At 35.9% G+C, this 17492-nt stretch overlaps 1 protein-coding gene and 1 pseudogene across 1 annotated transcript in view; both read left to right on the top strand.

The window, feature by feature from the left end:
• The window catches only part of ITGA1 (integrin, alpha 1), a 98755-nt gene that overhangs the window by 49278 nt on the left and 31985 nt on the right, over nucleotides 1–17492 (top strand). The window contains exons 12-15 of the mRNA XM_008573526.1: nucleotides 7820–7962; nucleotides 10911–11054; nucleotides 12208–12465; nucleotides 14713–14843. Of these exons, the coding sequence (XP_008571748.1) occupies nucleotides 7820–7962; nucleotides 10911–11054; nucleotides 12208–12465; nucleotides 14713–14843 (676 nt within the window). The remainder of the gene's footprint in view (nucleotides 1–7819; nucleotides 7963–10910; nucleotides 11055–12207; nucleotides 12466–14712; nucleotides 14844–17492) is intronic.
• Nucleotides 5442–5974, top strand: LOC103591122 (annotated as a pseudogene).

The raw sequence follows: 17492 nt of genomic DNA, 5'->3' as shown, positions 1-17492 counted from the left end.
CTAAACCCAGTGATGTATCATCATTTTGTTTTCTAAAGCCTTACCAGGTACAAGGAGGTGTGTGTCTGGTATGACCTTATTTGTGATCTGTGCCAGGCTGGGAGCTGCTTGGGGGATGACAGGGGACTCTTCCCAACATTGGAGGAAGATCTCAGGAGACAGTGGGAGGGCCTGGAATAGACCCTCGGGGGATGATTTACCACCATTTACTCACTCAACAAATATTTTTGAGCTCCTCTTTTGTCACAGGCACTGTTCTTGGTGCTGAAGATGCAGTGGTAAAGAAATCAAGGACCTTGGCCTTGAAATGTTCACATTTTAGCATGTTAGCATGCCTCTCCAAGACCATTCTGTGCCAGAAGCAAGTCCTCTCCTCTCTCTATCCCAGTTTGTTTCTATTTTACAAGAAAATGACAGGTTTTTACTGGTGCCTCCATACATCTCCTTATTCAAGGATACCTAGTAAAGTTCTAGAGACAGGAGGACTTAAGAAGAATAAAAGTCTTCTTTAAAGTTTTAGATGACTAAAAATACAATGGTAAGCAGCACATATAATGTGACTGCTAAAATCCCTTAAGACAAGTTGAACCTCATAAATGAAAGTCTAGTTTATTTCTTATAAAAAAATTCTATTATGTGCATTCTGCCCTAGTTGGACAGCAGCTAGAATATTCCATTGTTCTAAGCATAAGACATTACAAAAAGAAAATGACAAGGATGTACCAGTAAAAGGTTATCTAGAGAGGAGAGATCTAAAATAATTCCCTGCTACAAGTTTCTCTCCCTCCAAAACTTGAAGAAATTGAGGGTTTAGAAAGCAAAGTATATATTGCATGTTTTTTAAATATTTGGAGGATTGTGATGTATAACACAGGGGTCAGGCTTAAAATTCATATCGAGTTTTAGCATTGAAAATGGTCTTACAGGGCATGTAGTCAGACATCTAATTTCCAAATGAAAAAACTAAGGAATAGAACAATCATGTCACAGGTACTCATGGTACGTCTGAAACTACAATTTATGTCTCTTGATTCTTACTCCAGTGTTTATTTTACCATACCAAAACTCCTGATTCTGGGTTGATCAAGAAAGCAGTCCACACATATTGAGCAGCTGCAATGTGCCAAACATTGAGTTATGAGTTGAGAATAACAAGATGAGTAAGGCAGATCCACTGTATTGATGGAGCTTACTTTTTTGGATGAGAAGCAATAATGAAAGAAGCAATCACTATCAGTGTGATAGGTGCTATGACATAGGATACCTAAAAAGAGGGCAGGAGGTTGAATTAGATTATGCTGTAAAAGTTCTTTATACACTAAGGTTCTATGAGACTGTTTTGCGTGAGATACCTTGTTAACACGAACCAGTCTAACGTGAGGCTTCTTTCTATCCTAGATAGAACAGTTATAGAACATTTGCCCTTATGGCATGTAAATTAGCATAACTCCTTATGAGAGGCATTTGACAATGTGTTTCCAGAGTCATAAAAATGTTCATACCCCAGTGACCCTGAGGATGCAACTAAGAAAAAATCCAATATTTAAGAAAGCCAAGTGAACAATGATATCTATTATATTATTATGTATGATTTTGGAGGAAATGGCATCCATCTTAAATATCCAAAAATGTGGGGATAGTTAAGTAAATGGTAAATTCACTTAATGGAACATTATATACCCATAAAATAAAAATTATAAAACTTCTCATCCTGTGATACTAAAGACTTGAAGTGATTATGGCAGTGGGTGTATAGTTAGAGATGTCTCTGAGGTCACAGAGACTTGAGTTTGTTTTTGACTCTGCCACTGGAAGTGGCCATAGACAAAACCTGTTTGCTTATTCTAAAATAGAAATAATTTATTGCATATATCATATGGGTTGTCATGAAGATTAAATTAAATAATGGCTAGAAAGTGCTTAGTACGGTGCCTGACAAATAGTTAACACTCAATGGGTATTGTCTATTATTTATTATCATGTAATGTTACATAATAATGGGCCGGCCCGGTGGTGCACTGGATGGTGCGCTGCTTGGGAGGCGCGGCGGCGCTCCCGCCCGAGGGTTCGGATCCCACATACGGACCGGTTCCCGCTCACTGGCTGAGCGAGGCGCGGGAGCAGCGCCGAGGGTTGCAATTCCGTTGCCGCTGTTTCCAGAGTCATAAAAATGTTCATACCCCAGTGACCCTGAGGATGCAACTAAGAAAAAAATCCAATATTTAAGAAAGCCAAGTGAACAATGATATCTATTATATTGTTATTTATGATTTTGGAGGAAATGGCATCCATCTTAAATATCCAAAAATGTGGGGATAGTTAAGTAAATGGTAAATTCACTTAATGGAACATTATATACCCATAAAATAAAAATTATAAAACTTCTCATCCTGTGATACTAAAGACTTGAAGTGATTATGGCAGTGGGTGTATAGTTAGAGATGTCTCTGAGGTCACAGAGACTTGAGTTTGTTTTTGACTCTGCCACTGGAAGTGGCCATAGACAAAACCTCAGTTTGCTTATTCTAAAATAGAAATAATTTATTGCATATATCATATGGGTTGTCATGAAGATTAAATTAAATAATGGCTAGAAAGTGCCTAGTACGGTGCCTGACAAATAGTTAACACTCAATGGGTATTGTCTATTATTTATTATCATGTAATGTTATATAATAAACATTTCTCTTATTAGTACTGTAGTGGGCAGAAAAATTATCCCCAAAGATGTCCATAATCCCTGGACCCATGAATATGTTACCTTACAAGACAAAAGAGGCTTTGCAGGTGTGATTAAGTTAAGCTTCTTGAGGTGGGGAGGTTATCCTGGGATATCCAGCTGGAATATAATTAAGCATCCTTAAAATCCCAGAAACTCTCCTATATGTGGTCAGAGGGAGACAGAACTGTGGGAAAACGGTAAGAGAGATGAAATGTTGTTGGCTTCAAAGATGGTGGGAGACCACAAGCCAAGGGATGTGGGTGATCGCTAAAAGATACAAAGGACAGAGAAATGGATTCTCCTCTCTAGCATCCAGAAAGGAACACAGCCCTGCCCACCTTGTGATTTTAGCCCAGGGAAACCTATGCCAGACTCTGACCTACAAAATTGTAAAATAATAAATTTGTGATGTGTCAAGCCAACAAGTTTGTGGCAATTTGTTACAGCAGCAATAGAAAACTAATACAGATGGTCCCTGACTTACAGTGGCTCAACTTTTGATTTTTGCTTTATGTTGGTGCGAAAGCCATACACGCTCAGTATAAACTGTACTGTTGAGTACCAATATAACCATTCTGTTTTTCACTTTCAGTGCAGTGTTCAATAAATTACATGAGATATTCAACACTTTATTATAAAATAGGCTTTTGTTAGATGATTTTTCCCAACTATAGGCTAATATGGGTTCTTGGTATCTGTACAGGTATATTATATATAAAAACAATAGATGATGTTAAGACTACTAATAATAAGTATTGAATATTTACAAAATTAAAGACATTGCATGAAATCCACAAAGATGTGTGTGACATTGTCACTACTCTTAGGAAGTTCACACATTTTAATTAATAACACTGTAGTATTTTTGGTATTCTGAGTTATCATTATGTGATAAAATTCCTTAAAAACAAACTCTAAAGAATCCTACAGCTGTTATTCCCAAAAAGCTAGGGTGAATGGTTCCTTAAATCCAACTAAGAGAATTCAAGACTTAAATTTGTCACTGCAAGTAAGAAAAAATTTTAAAAACCTTCATTCCTGACCAAAGAATTTATAAGACTCCTCTTTGCCCAGAAAAGGAAATTGTTGTATATGTTGTCTTCAGTGTGCTGAGATGATGTTTCCTTTTGTTGTTACTTAAGAAATCATCTCATTAGCTTAGTCACAAGTTAGGGTGAAAGATATTTTGCCAACATAAAGTCTAATACATGTAAGATTTCTTTCAAAATAGAAAAGCACCCAGAAAGGCAGGGGGGAATAGCTTGGTTTTTTGTTTGGTTCTTTTTTTGTTTGGGTTTTTTTTAAATCAAATATTATTCTAAATCTGTAATGAGGCTTTCAAAATGTTTCTTTGGGGGAATAAGAAATTAAGAAGAGATTGAATGTGTTATCCCAATATGTGTGTAGATTGCAAGTTGTAAGACTATGAAAATTCTTACGAAGGAAGCAAAATAAGAGTGCTCTATTTGAAAATCCTATACTAATCAATAATGACCAGAAGAGAAGCTACTGAATGTCTCTCTAAGGATATAGTCGCACACCCATCTTTCTATAACCCACTATACCACTTTATGCCAGTATACACTTAGCAAGTGGGTTTGACAGTGAAAATAGAGTTGAGATTGTATTCCCTTCCAGCTTGTGCTTTTCTTTTTCAGGAAGCAATATTAAGTTTTAATGTTTATAATTGTTTGTGTTTCATTAAATGAGACTTTACATGGCTCTCTTTTTCTTTCCTTTTCTATTGTCTTTAGATACCTAGGCCACAATGAGTAGCTATCCTGCCTGGTAGTTACTGTCTCTGTGTTGATTTCAGCTAATAGTTTTAGTTATCAAGTCCAAATCATCAAAGCTAATTAACTAAATAATCACACAACTTCAAGGTTCAAACATAATTTTTTACTTATTTTTTAGAAGAATCTTTTATCAACATGTACTAACACTCTCATCCCACTTCCTCCTTTATATTTGTTAGCAGAGTGACATGAAATAAAACAGCCTCTGTTTTTGCAAATTCTTCTTTGCCAATTTATGTATGTATAAACATGACCCTCAAGGTTTTTTTAATTTTTTAAGCAATAGTGTGGTAAGTAGTATAAAAAATACAACAGATTACATGTTTGAAAAAATAGTATTTTACATTCTATTATGTATAATAATTTAAAAACCTCAAAGAAAGATGAAGAAATAAGAATGTGAGAAAAATATTCATAAAGGATAATCTGTCTGAGGAATTGTATTCCCTTAGCAATTGTAAGAATAAACATGTTTTTGTACAAAAACCTCTGTTCATTAAGAATGTGAGAAAAATATTCATAAAGGATAATCTGTCTGAGGAATTGTATTCCCTTAGCACTTGTAAGAATAAACATGTTTTTGTACAAAAACCTCTGTTCATTTTTTTTTAATTTTGGAAAAAAGTTGAACTATTACTTCATAGTAAAATACTTGGTAAGTAAGTTAACAATATGATCTTTTTCTCAATAAGAAATGCTATTCTGTGACATTTTGAAAAATACTCTGCCTCTGCTCCACTGATAAACAGCTCTGGTTGTTAGAACATTTCTTCCTATTATAGAGTTGAAATCTACATGTGGTAATTTTTATTCATTGATTTAGCTCTGCTCTCTTCTCATTCTTCACTCAAAAAATAATAATAATCTGTCTTAAAGACACAATTCAATCTCTTCCCATAAACAGCCTGAAGTGATCTCTGAAAATGGTTCACTATTCACTTGACCCAGAAAAACCCACAAAATCATGCAAATCAAGAGGTTCAAATCTTCATGTTCACTTTAAGAATATCCGTGAAACTGCCCAGGCCATCAAGGTATGCGTATCCAAAAAGCCATCAAGCATCCGAAAGAGGTGACTTTACAGAAGCACAGTATGCAGTTCCATCATTACAGTGGTGGAGTTGGTAGGTGTGCCTGGGCCTTGGACAGAGGCTTGATGGCCCAAAAAGAATGCTGAAATTTTGCTGCACATGCTTGAAAGTGCAGAGAGTACTGCTGAACCTAAGGGTTTATTTGTAGATTCTGTGGTCATTAAGCACATCCAGGAGAATAAGCTGCCCCAACTGTACTTACAGAGCTCATGGTCAGATTAACCCACACATAAGCTCTCCTGGCCACACTGAGATGATACCTTACTGAAATAGAACAAATGGTTCCTAAACCAGAAGAGACAGTTGCACAGAAGAAAAAGATATCCCAGAAAAAAACTGGAGAAACACTTATGGCCCAGGAGTAAATTCAACATAAAATACATGCAAATAAAAATAAAAGCAGAAAGAAAGAAGATACAATTCAAAATTTTAAGTATCATAAAGGCTCAATTAAAAAGAATCAGACATGTGAAAAACCATTCAAGGTCAGTATTAATCAAACAAATGCAAACTAAAATCACAGAAAGGTACTGTTGTTAGACAATGTTCAACATCTATTAAAAGACTCGCAAATGTAAATAATACTAATGGTACGCAATGCCTGGGAGGGTTGATGAAACTACTTATCTGTCATACGGCTATTCACAGAATAAATTACTATGAATGTTCCGGAAACAGTTTGCCAGACACTATAAGAACCATTACAAAACTTGATCCAGTAATCTATTCCTTGAAATGTTTTGTCAAAAGAAGAAAAAAAATTAAATGCTCAAAGTTGATTTTGCAGGCTTAAGTATAACAACAAAAAATTTAAAAACCCATCTAGTTTCAGTACTCCATTAGGAAACGGTCATGTGATATAAATGCCATGAATTTATGCTTTAACTCGGAGAAATCTTCAACCATTTAAAATTACAATTTAAAAACCNTTGTTAGACAATGTTCAACATCTATTAAAAGACTCGCAAATGTAAATAATACTAATGGTACACAATGCCTGGGAGGGTTGATGAAACTACTTATCTCTCATACGGCTATTCACAGAATAAATTACTATGAATGTTCCGGAAACAGTTTGCCAGACACTATAAGAACCATTACAAAACTTGATCCAGTAATCTATTCCTTGAAATGTTTTGTCAGAAGAAGAAAAAAAATTAAATGCTCAAAGTTGATTTTGCAGGCTTAAGTATAACAACAAAAAATTTAAAAACCCATCTAGTTTCAGTACTCCATTAGGAAACGTTGTTAGACAATGTTCAACATCTATTAAAAGACTCGCAAATGTAAATAATACTAATGGTACGCAATGCCTGGGAGGGTTGATGAAACTACTTATCTCTCATACGGCTATTCACAGAATAAATTACTATGAATGTTCTGGAAACAGTTTGCCAGACACTATAAGAACCATTACAAAACTTGATCCAGTAATCTATTCCTTGAAATGTTTTGTCAAAAGAAGAAAAAAAATTAAATGCTCAAAGTTGATTTTGCAGGCTTAAGTATAACAACAAAAAATTTAAAAAACCATCTAGTTTCAGTACTCCATTAGGAAACGGTCATGTGATATAAATGCCATGAATTTATGCTTTAACTCGGAGAAATCTTCAACCATTTAAAATTACAATTTAAAAACCAAGGTAGTAACACAGAAAATGCTTACATTTTCTATGATCCCAACTATGTAAAATTATTAATTTCTATAGCCCAGACATATGCATCCAAATGAAATACAATTTATCTATTACAAAGTGGTGAATTGGGGTTGTGAAGTTTTTTGTGTACTTTGTTCTTTTTCTGTCATCAGTTACATCATTTGCGCCTTTAAACAATGAAAATCTGAGGTTGGGGGAAAAAAATACCTTTTCAGGACAAAGCAGTTGTGATAGATAATCAGAGAGCATATTGAAAGCTTCTACTGGAATACATTCTTAGGTGCATTTGAAAAAATATATTATTTTCAAGAAAGAGAAGTTCAACTAAAATATAAAAATGATTCTTCCAACCATGTTAAATGATTCTTAATTTATGACATGAAGATTTAAAGGGGCCAAACAGTATATCTAGAATCTGTCTTTTGTTAGGTTACACAGTGAACTCCGCCACTACTTCTGGAGATGTGCTCTATATTGCTGGACAGCCTCGGTACAATCATATAGGAGATTTAAAGGGGCCAAACAGTATATCTAGAATCTGTCTTTTGTTAGGTTACACAGTGAACTCTGCCACTACTTCTGGAGATGTGCTCTATATTGCTGGACAGCCTCGGTACAATCATATAGGACAGGTCGTCATCTACAGGATGGAAAACGGAGACGTCAGGATTCTCCAGTCACTCAGTGGAGAACAGGTAAACTTAAAAAATACTGTTCTAAATTAATCTATTCATACTCTATGTAAGTTAACTGTCTATTGTCCTGAACTTTTTAAAAAGCAATGTCCACATTCTCAATATCAACTGTGAACAGGGCTCTTTATTAGGTTCTTTGCAGGAATGTGAAGTGTCTGCCTCTTTGACCTTGTGAACATTCCACTTGGGTGGAGTGGAGGTAAGATGCGTAGTTAATAGATGTAGATATGGATGTACAAACATGTATACAAGAAAAGAGATCTGAAACATTAAGAAAAATAGAAGTGCCAGTGGCACACACAGTGTATTCAGAAGACGGAAAGATTGTCGTAAGCTAGGATTGGTGCAGAGAATCTCAATATGGGATGAAATTTGAACTGAGTCTAGAAGGAAAGGTATAATGTAGACAGTAAGAAGGGAAAATGTAACATAGACTCTGGTCGTGCAAATTTTGAATGGCAAACTAAAGAATCTAGATTTTATCCTGGAGGTAGTGGGAAATCATAACATGTAAAATTAGAAAATTCTTATTAGATAATATTGAATACTAAAAGTAGTTTACAAAATTATACATGCAATATGCAAACATTCATATATATAAATATTTTTTAAATTGAAACATCTAACTATACTATTTTTTAGTAATTTTTGAATTGTGATAACTTGGGTAACTTTTGTCTCTTTTTCATAGTTTTCTGTATTTTCCAAGAGTTCTTGGAAGTGAGAATTTATGAGAACACAACGAGAACTTATTAACTTTTTCTGCAATCCTCACGTTGTGGGGGTTTCTCCTTAGGCTTCACTAAATATTCCGACTCACTAGGCTAGCAGAGCAGGGCTGCATCAGCCTTCCTCCTCTGCAGAAGCTTTGCTTCAGCCGAGCACGACAGCACAGCCCAGGTGCAAGAAGACTCACATCTGGCAGGTCCAGGAGCTGCCCTGGCTTTAAAGCCTCACACCCCACAGGAGCCATTGTCTTTTATGACAACACTGTAAACATAGCTTCCAGGGTCTTTGCAAAGGGCATGCCAGTTACAAGAGTCACTGAAGTCTGGGAAGCCCAAAATATGTCATCTCCATCTGGTATTTATAATCATTTACAGTTCCACATAGCCTAAATGCAATGTCCCAATCAGAGGTTATTTTTACCACAATGTTGCTTAGCAGTACAGTTGGAATTTGATCCTCATCAGATTCCCAGGGGAACAGTTAGAGTAAGTCAAAGGTCAGATTCTCATATACTGGGTGAAAGGCTCTTGTTAACTCTTTGCTCACATTTTTACTTGGAAATTGCATCAACAACATAAAAACAAGGCTATTGCTGTAGCTCCAGGATGAGGTAAGAAGAACCTAAAATGAGATATCAGCAATAACAACGGAAAAGGAAGGAGTTTGATCGACACAAGTAAGGAGGAATTGACAAGAGTAAACTGAAGCATTTAAATGGCACCTTAGGTCCATTATCCCTCTGTTAATTGTCTACAAGATAGGAAGTGCAGAGTTTTGTGGAAAAGTGCTTATGAAAGTTGAGGAGAGTATCATGAATGATTTAAATCACAAATGATTTCAGTTTCAGTCCGGGGAATCTGAAAGAAAGGTGGGTCCATGGTTAGAAAGTCAACAACGCTGGCGATTTAGGTATTTTTTTTAAAACAGCGTTTTGGTTTTAGACATGTTTCCTGTAATGGTAAGCACAAATTCAGATATTTGCAGGAGCCAGGTAGGTGAAGGCAGTGAAGAAAGCTACCAGGCATAAGACAGGAGGGCGTGATGGCAGCCAGGTCCTGGGCGGCTTGCGAGCTGCACTCAGCTCCACGTGGCCATTGCCATTGGCAAGGAAGGCCCAATGCTGCCAGATCTCACAGCATTTTAGTTACATCGGTAATTAATTCAACTTTTTAAAAAAACCTTTTAAGGTCTCAAAAAAGTTGTGAGAAAAGTACATTTAAAAGTCAATGTTTAGCATTGTCTGGATGTCTAGCAATGCCTGGCAATGTACAACTGGAGCCTTGAGAAGCAGCACGGGATGAAATCTGCAATGTGCAGTAGTGGAAATGTTTAGGAAGGATTGGTCATCTAGGGTAAGAGAATGAAAAGACAACTGCAGGTCTGAGCTCTCAGGGGACGGGAGGAGGGAAAGCAGCCAGCAAAGATGAAAAGAAAGAGTGGTCTGTGATGTAGGAGTACGATCAGGAGAGCAAAAATAAAATCACAGAAGCCAATACTGGAAGTTTCAATAAGAGATTATTAAGAGCATCAAATATTAAACACAGGTCAATTTTTGAAAAAAGTGCTTAATCGTTTAGATAATGAAGTATAAGTTTTCTGCTTTTCCCCAAAACAGATCCCTCTCTTTAAAAGAAAATATATACTGCGGCAAGGGGATGGTCCCCCCTGCAATCTTCTATGTTGTTCTGTCTTCCATAGCTGCTGGCACAAGACTTAGCCATTTTGTTGGGCAGACAATCTTCTAAGACTATGAGGTGAAATATGCCACACAAGTATTGCAGGACAGTTCAGCTCCTTATAATGAATTCATTTCACATTTTCATGTTACTGCATTTAGACATATATGAAACCATTCCAGAATGCCTTCTATTTATCTCATTTTATTTCCTTTAAAAAATCATTGTGGTATTACTGATCTTTTCTAATTTGTGAAAAAGAAATGCAGGCAAAGGTGAAATCTAAATGGACTCATTTTTGTTACTCTCAAGCTATGAAATTCGTAACAACCGCTCATTCTCAAGGATAGAACTGACTAATATTTTTTAGCCTCATGCAAGAGCCAATAAAGAACTTTCAGGTAGCACCAATTTCTATTTTTCATTTCCTTTGCCAGCTGAATCTCAAATACTCTTCTAAACTGGTGGAAGTAAGAGAAGTGCAGATTTTAGTTTCCTTGAGAATTTCTGACATTCATCGAGATGTTTTGTTTTGTGTCCTAGATTGGTTCCTACTTTGGCAGTGTTTTAACAACAATTGACATTGATAAAGACTCTAATACTGACATTCTTCTAGTCGGAGCTCCCATGTACATGGGAACAGAGAAAGAGGAACAAGGAAAAGTGTATGTGTACGCTCTGAATCAGGTAATGGTATCCGAATTTAGGAAAATCTCAAAAGGAACCCTTTTATTTTGAATAATGCAGTTCTTATTTTTCACTCACTTTGGAAAAATGAGCAAAGAAGTTTTCAGGGCTTATCCACCCACCAACTCTTCCATTTCAAAATGAACATTTACAAATCCAATGAAGTAGTTCCGTCCCCTAGCTATTTTCTGCTTGGAAATGTGAGTTACTTTTTCATGGAATATATAGGATAAAGAAGATAAATGTCAATCTCACTAAACTACTAGATAAACCCACGAGGTAAGCACCATGAACTCTGGCCTGGAAGTGTATAGCATTAGGCAGGGTTGGGGGGTTGTAGTGAGTTTCAAGGCAATGACACCAGACACTTCCAGGGAACCACTATAGTCTTTGTAGTCTTTGGACTACTTCACTGGGCTGGATGGATTGAGACTTTGTTTTCCGTTCTTGACTTCAGACATCATTTGTTAGGTGAAATAATTCTTGATTTTTTTATTAGAAGAGCTTTTGTTGTTTACAGCAAATCCAGTGTTTATCTAGTTAAGTTTTTTTAAATCTTAGATTCTCTCCTGTATTTATTATTTTAAATCATAAACTGTATTTCTTTCATCCTATTTTTTTCTTTTTCTTTTCTTTTTTTTTTTTTTTGGCTCCCTCCTCTCAACTTTTCTTTGGCTTGTGCTGTTTTCCCCATTGTCTTTTAGCAAAGTCTACCTTTGCTAGTACTTTCTGTCCTCACTGGGTCATTGGGTTTTTCCCTCCACTCTCGGCAGCTTTAGAGAAAGTTGGCTTTTTGAATGGAGGAAATTTTCTTTTTGTTCAATACTGGGTGAAAGAGGGATAGTGACAAGAATTGAGGATTTAAAAATTCAGTTCTTTGCCTTTGAAAAATGCTGTGAATTATGTACTCACTCAATTGCACTAAAAGGAGACTTCATTAAAATCTTCACTATGTCTTCTTTCCCGCACTCTACAATCTGCTGTTTGAAATTCTTAACTTGGCTCTCAGGCGCACTTTTTAAGAAATTTTACAAACTTTACCATTGATGTATAAATGGTTTTTAATAGTACTGATTTAGTATGTACTTTAAAAATTCTACTCTGCTGTAGTAATGATAGAAATCCGTAAGTATCCTGTTTATCTTTCTTCCAGACAAGGTTTGAATATCAAATGAGCCTGGAACCGATTAAGCAGACTTGCTGTTCATCTCTGAAGCACAATTCATGCACAAAAGAAAACAAAAATGAGCCATGTGGGGCTCGTTTCGGAACAGCTATTGCTGCCGTAAAAGACCTCAATCTTGATGGATTTAATGACATCGTGATAGGAGCTCCACTGGAGGACGATCACGGGGGAGCTGTGTACATTTATCATGGAAGTGGCAGGACTATAAAGAAAGAGTATGCACAAGTAAGAAGTTAAACCCATGCATTCTTGCCCTTCAGTGATAAGTGGGTCCAATGCCAGACATTACCAGTCTTCATAAGTTATTTAATTTCATTCTTCTGACTCGATTGGGAAACTAGATTTAATTCTCTTGTAAATATTCTTTATAGAGGAATTACTTTGCATTTTATACTTTTATTTAGTTTCTTTTCTGTTGTTATTTGACATGTCTCCAGGATCTGATCTTTTGAAATGATAAAAAACAAAACAGAACAAAACAAAAGAACACTCTGTAATGATGCTGTTTAATGTCTGCAGTGTATCTGATTCTAAACAAAGGACTACTTCGGAATAAGATAATAGTTATATGCTTTAACCAATAAAGATAAGATTAATGTTTTTATTTTCAATGTCCATGTTGTTACAATAAAATAGCATTGGATTTATTCTTATAAGTTAAATTAGTATATTTTCATCAAATGAATTACTGAAGGTTTATAATTTTCTCATAAGTAATCCTTGGAAAAAACTGAATAGTTAAACTTAACTGGCAGGGGATTTATGTTCTTTTTTAAAATTTATTGTCAATTAACAGCTTTAATCCATCAGTGTAATTTTTTCCTACATGAGAAAAATATCAATTTGCAGAAGTGCTTAATGCACTATAAAAACAGGAGAGTTTAAAGGAGTTTTAATGTAATTGTCTATGTTTAAGTATTTATAGTTGGTTAGGCATTGAACATTTACTTATAAATAAAATAGAATTCACTACTTTTTAGCTTACATAACGTGATAAGAAATCAGAACATTAATTATTTCATTTTACATTTGAGTGTTCCCTGGTTCTGTAGTCAACAGCGTTCTTAAAATCTATTCATGTATTGTGAAGTTGTGCTTCATTTTTCATAAAGTCATAATGACATTATTAGTAAACAAAATAAAGGGTTTATTTCAATAACACCACTTCTATCTATTGGATAAATGGTTTGTTTCTGTTAAAAATCTTTATAGAATTGTTTACTCAACTAGAAACAGGCAATACTAACCTACTGTATGTGATGGAATCTGGAAGTGCAGGAAGGGGTTCTTTCTTAGGCTCTCCCACTTTATTCCTTCAGTATCAATCCTGCAAATGTAATGCAATAGCATTTGAAGTAGTAAATGAGGACTTTTAAAAATTATTAATAAATGGAATAGATTTTCACAGGCAATTTGTTTTGTAAAATGGTTGTAAATCAAGATGCAGCTTTAAACAACAACAAAAATATTAGAGTTTGATTTGCATAATTACGAGCAAAATGCTTTCCTGAGGAACAGGAGGTTACCCATTTCCATGGGAACTGTAGGTGCTGCTTGTGCGTGGATGATCCAAGATCAAACTGAATCAACTCCTCTGAACCAGTGAGGCAGGTGTCTCCGGATGTGTCTGCTGAAAAAATGAGGAAATACTTTCTGATGAAACACATGTGTTTAAGCTTGAAAAATGTGTTTATTTGGTTTGCCTATGTGGCTTCTTATATTATTTAAGTGGAAAACAGGGGGATGAGAAGACTCCATGTTTAGGGAGGGTCTGTCAGTCCTGCCTTCTTGCCATCAGGCTCCATGAAAACAGCATCAGTTTGAACCCACCTTAAGGCGGGAAGCACAGATATCAAACATACTGCGTGTGGTAATGTGCACAGATCAGTCTTCAAGAACTCTGTATACGTCTGTGCCTTCCCAACATCATGGGTACATGTGAATGCAATGAGTCTATTGTGCCCTCAACTTTCAGGATAATTTTTCACAGACAGTAGATTGCATATTGGAAAGTGTATTTGATGGAATGTGTTATTATACCGAGCCACAAAGTTCAATGAACACCAAACAGACCCCAAAGAGAATCTTCCACTCCCTGCTTGCTTGTGTGAAATGTTTCCAAGATTTCCAGTACCTTTAAATATCTCCGTGTAATGAGATTGAGCAGGAACTAGAAAGCAGAACCAATTACTCATAATGCTGCCCTTAAGGATCAGTCAAGGTGACATCACATACTTTTCCCCCCTCTCTTTGGTGTCACTTACCCTGAAATGATTTCGCCTGTACTATGAGAAGAACAATATCCTTTGGGACCATCTGAGTATTTCCTCTTGTCTCCACATGAGGGGCCTCTTGGGCCAGGTTCCTAAAAGATCTTTTAATTTTGTGTTAGCCAATCTAAATTCTCAGATTTATTTTAAACTGTTTTGAACAGACTTTCTGCCATAAAACTCTCTGTTGGGTTTTTCACAGCGTATTCCATCGGGAGGGGATGGCGAAACACTGAAATTTTTTGGCCAGTCTATCCACGGAGAAATGGATTTAAATGGTGACGGTCTGACTGATGTGACTATCGGGGGCCTTGGTGGTGCTGCCCTCTTCTGGTATGTATTTTAATAACATCCAATTAATCATAATATTTCACATACCCTTGCAGAGCTCAGAGTGTGATTGGAGCTCATGTCATACAAAATACAGTACCTGTTTTCTTTTGTGCTCCATTATGCAGAAACAGGTTATTCAGGTCAGTAATCTGGAGGAGTCAATGAATCTTTAGAACAAAGAAGCTATATTAAAGGAACAAGTAGAATGAACTCTTAATTTGAGGTTTCTATTTTGTGCTCGACACAAAATAGATATTCTGTTTTAGGGCAGGTAGAGGGAAGGAGAAGGTCTTATAGAGGAATACATAAACAAGAAAATACCCCTAACTTCGAGTTGCTTACAAGCTTTTAGGGATAACTGGCTCTTCACTCATTTATCTTATACATAGAAATAGACAATTGTGCAGCATTATCTGACGCTGTTTATATTGTTAGTCAGGCATAGAGGCATCTTCAGTAATATCTTTGTTCAGACTTTAAAATGCCTGCATCCTGAAATTGCCCCAATTATTTCAGTTAATTGTTAAATCCAAGCAAAAGTTTGGATACAAACTTACAGTAATGTCTTACTTATTAATTTATTAATAAAATAATTATTCATCAACAACATTAATATCCATAGCTTTAACCAGTTAAAAAACAGTTTTAAAATGATTGTATTTGAAAAAAATATATTTAAAAAGTCAAGAACTAATTTAATGAGAAATTTATATGAAAATGTTGAAAAACACCATACATTTTACTAAGAAATATAAAGAAAGGATTGTATATTTATGCCGTCTGCCTTGATGGGAAGTCCACATGTAGATTCTTTCAAATTAATGTATTGGTTTAAAGAAATTCAGATTGAAACAAACATCAATGGTCTTTCCCCCCGAAATTTGTCTATAAATTTGAAGAGAGATTCTCTGAAAGAGAGAATCGAAGATAGGTGAAAATAGAAGACTTTGTCAGAATTTAAGATTATGCTCAAGAACTAATGGTCAAATAAAAATTGTACACTAAATTGTACACATATAATAACTGTATGTAAAAAAAAAATTAAACTGCACTGCAGAAGGAAAGGAAAACTGAAAGATGATTCCTGAGGAAAAAGGAGATTGTCGGGCAGTGGAGTGGCTGTGTCTTTGGGGAGGGCTAACCAGAGACATGTAGATTCTTTCAAATTAATGTATTGGTTTAAAGAAATTCAGATTGAAACAAACATCAATGATCTTTTCCCCCGAAATTTATCTATAATAATAATAAAGTGTGAAAGAGAGAATCGAAGATAGGTGAAAATAGAAGACTTTGTCAGAATTTAAGATTATGCTAAAGAACTAATGGTCAAATAAAAATTGTACACTAAATTGTACACATATAATAACTGTATGTAAAAAAAAAAATTAAACTGCACTGCAGAAGGAAAGGAAAACTGAAAGATGATTCCTGAGGAAAAAGGAGATTGTCAGGCAGTGGAATGGCTGTGTCTTTCGGGAGGGCTAACCAGAGACGGAGACTCAAAATCAGAAGTCACCAGTGTCAGGGACAAAGAGTACATTTCATTTTTGTTTGACCCATTAATCCTGAATCAATTTATAATGCTACCCTTAGCTCACAAATATTTATTGTATTCATCCTCTTATATTTAAAAAAATATGTTTTAAGGGCAATGTTTATTCTTCAGTTTTGTTTCAAGGGCTTTTTACCATGCTTTGAAAGATTATTTATGGCCTGTCTTGCCCCTGACTCAAGGCTTTATCATTGATTGGCCAAAATGACAATAAGGTCTCTGTCACCGCCCAAGCTCCATTGAGAGCAAAATGGATCAAGCCAGGGTACTGAGACATGAAGACCAAGCTTTGCAATGCTGAAGCAGGGATTGAGAGTGGATACTGCTGGCAGGCAATACAAGAGATGTTCAGAAAGTGGATAGTGAGAGCCCTGTCACATGGACTAGACTGAGCTGTAGCCCCTGTAAAGATCTGGTTGGGGCAGAGAGGATGTGTGGGGTGGGGAGTGGTCTGGGCAGCCTCAGGCCTGGAGAATCCATATTACTAGGCAGGAAACTAAACATGCTCATTCATTGGTGATGAAAGGGTAAAGTGATTAAAACTCATTAGAAAGTATTTGTCAGTAAGTATTTAAAAGCCTTAAGATTTTCATAATTTTTAACAAGGAATTTACTGCCTAAAAATTTTTAAGATATAATCTAGAAATATGGCTAAAGATGACTTTTCGAATCATCACAGCACTATTTGTAATAACCATTTTTTAAAAAAGAAAATAAGCTAAATGTTCAATGAGCGAGAATTGAATACATTGATTATGATATATGCATATGCAGGGAAAGTATACTGCCGTTAAAAATAATGTTCTCAGGGCCGGCCCGGTGGCGCATGCGCTAGTGCGCCACTTGGGAAGCGCGGCGGCGCTCCCACCGAGGGTTCGGATCCCACATACAGACCGGTTCCCGCTCACTGGCTGAGCGAGGCGCGGGGGCAACATCGAGGGTTGCAATCCCGTTGCCGGTCCCGGTCCGGTACGGGGGCGACCCTGAGGGTTGCGATCCGTTGCCAGACATGGAAAAAGACAAAAAAAAATAAAATAAAATAATGTTCTCAGGAAAACATAAATATGGGATATCTGTTTGTTATGATAAGTTTAAAA

Source organism: Galeopterus variegatus, unplaced genomic scaffold (genome assembly GCF_000696425.1).
Source record: "Galeopterus variegatus unplaced genomic scaffold, G_variegatus-3.0.2 Scaffold930, whole genome shotgun sequence".
Taxonomy (NCBI): domain Eukaryota; kingdom Metazoa; phylum Chordata; class Mammalia; order Dermoptera; family Cynocephalidae; genus Galeopterus; species Galeopterus variegatus.
This window is presented reverse-complemented; position numbering and strand designations above follow the sequence as displayed.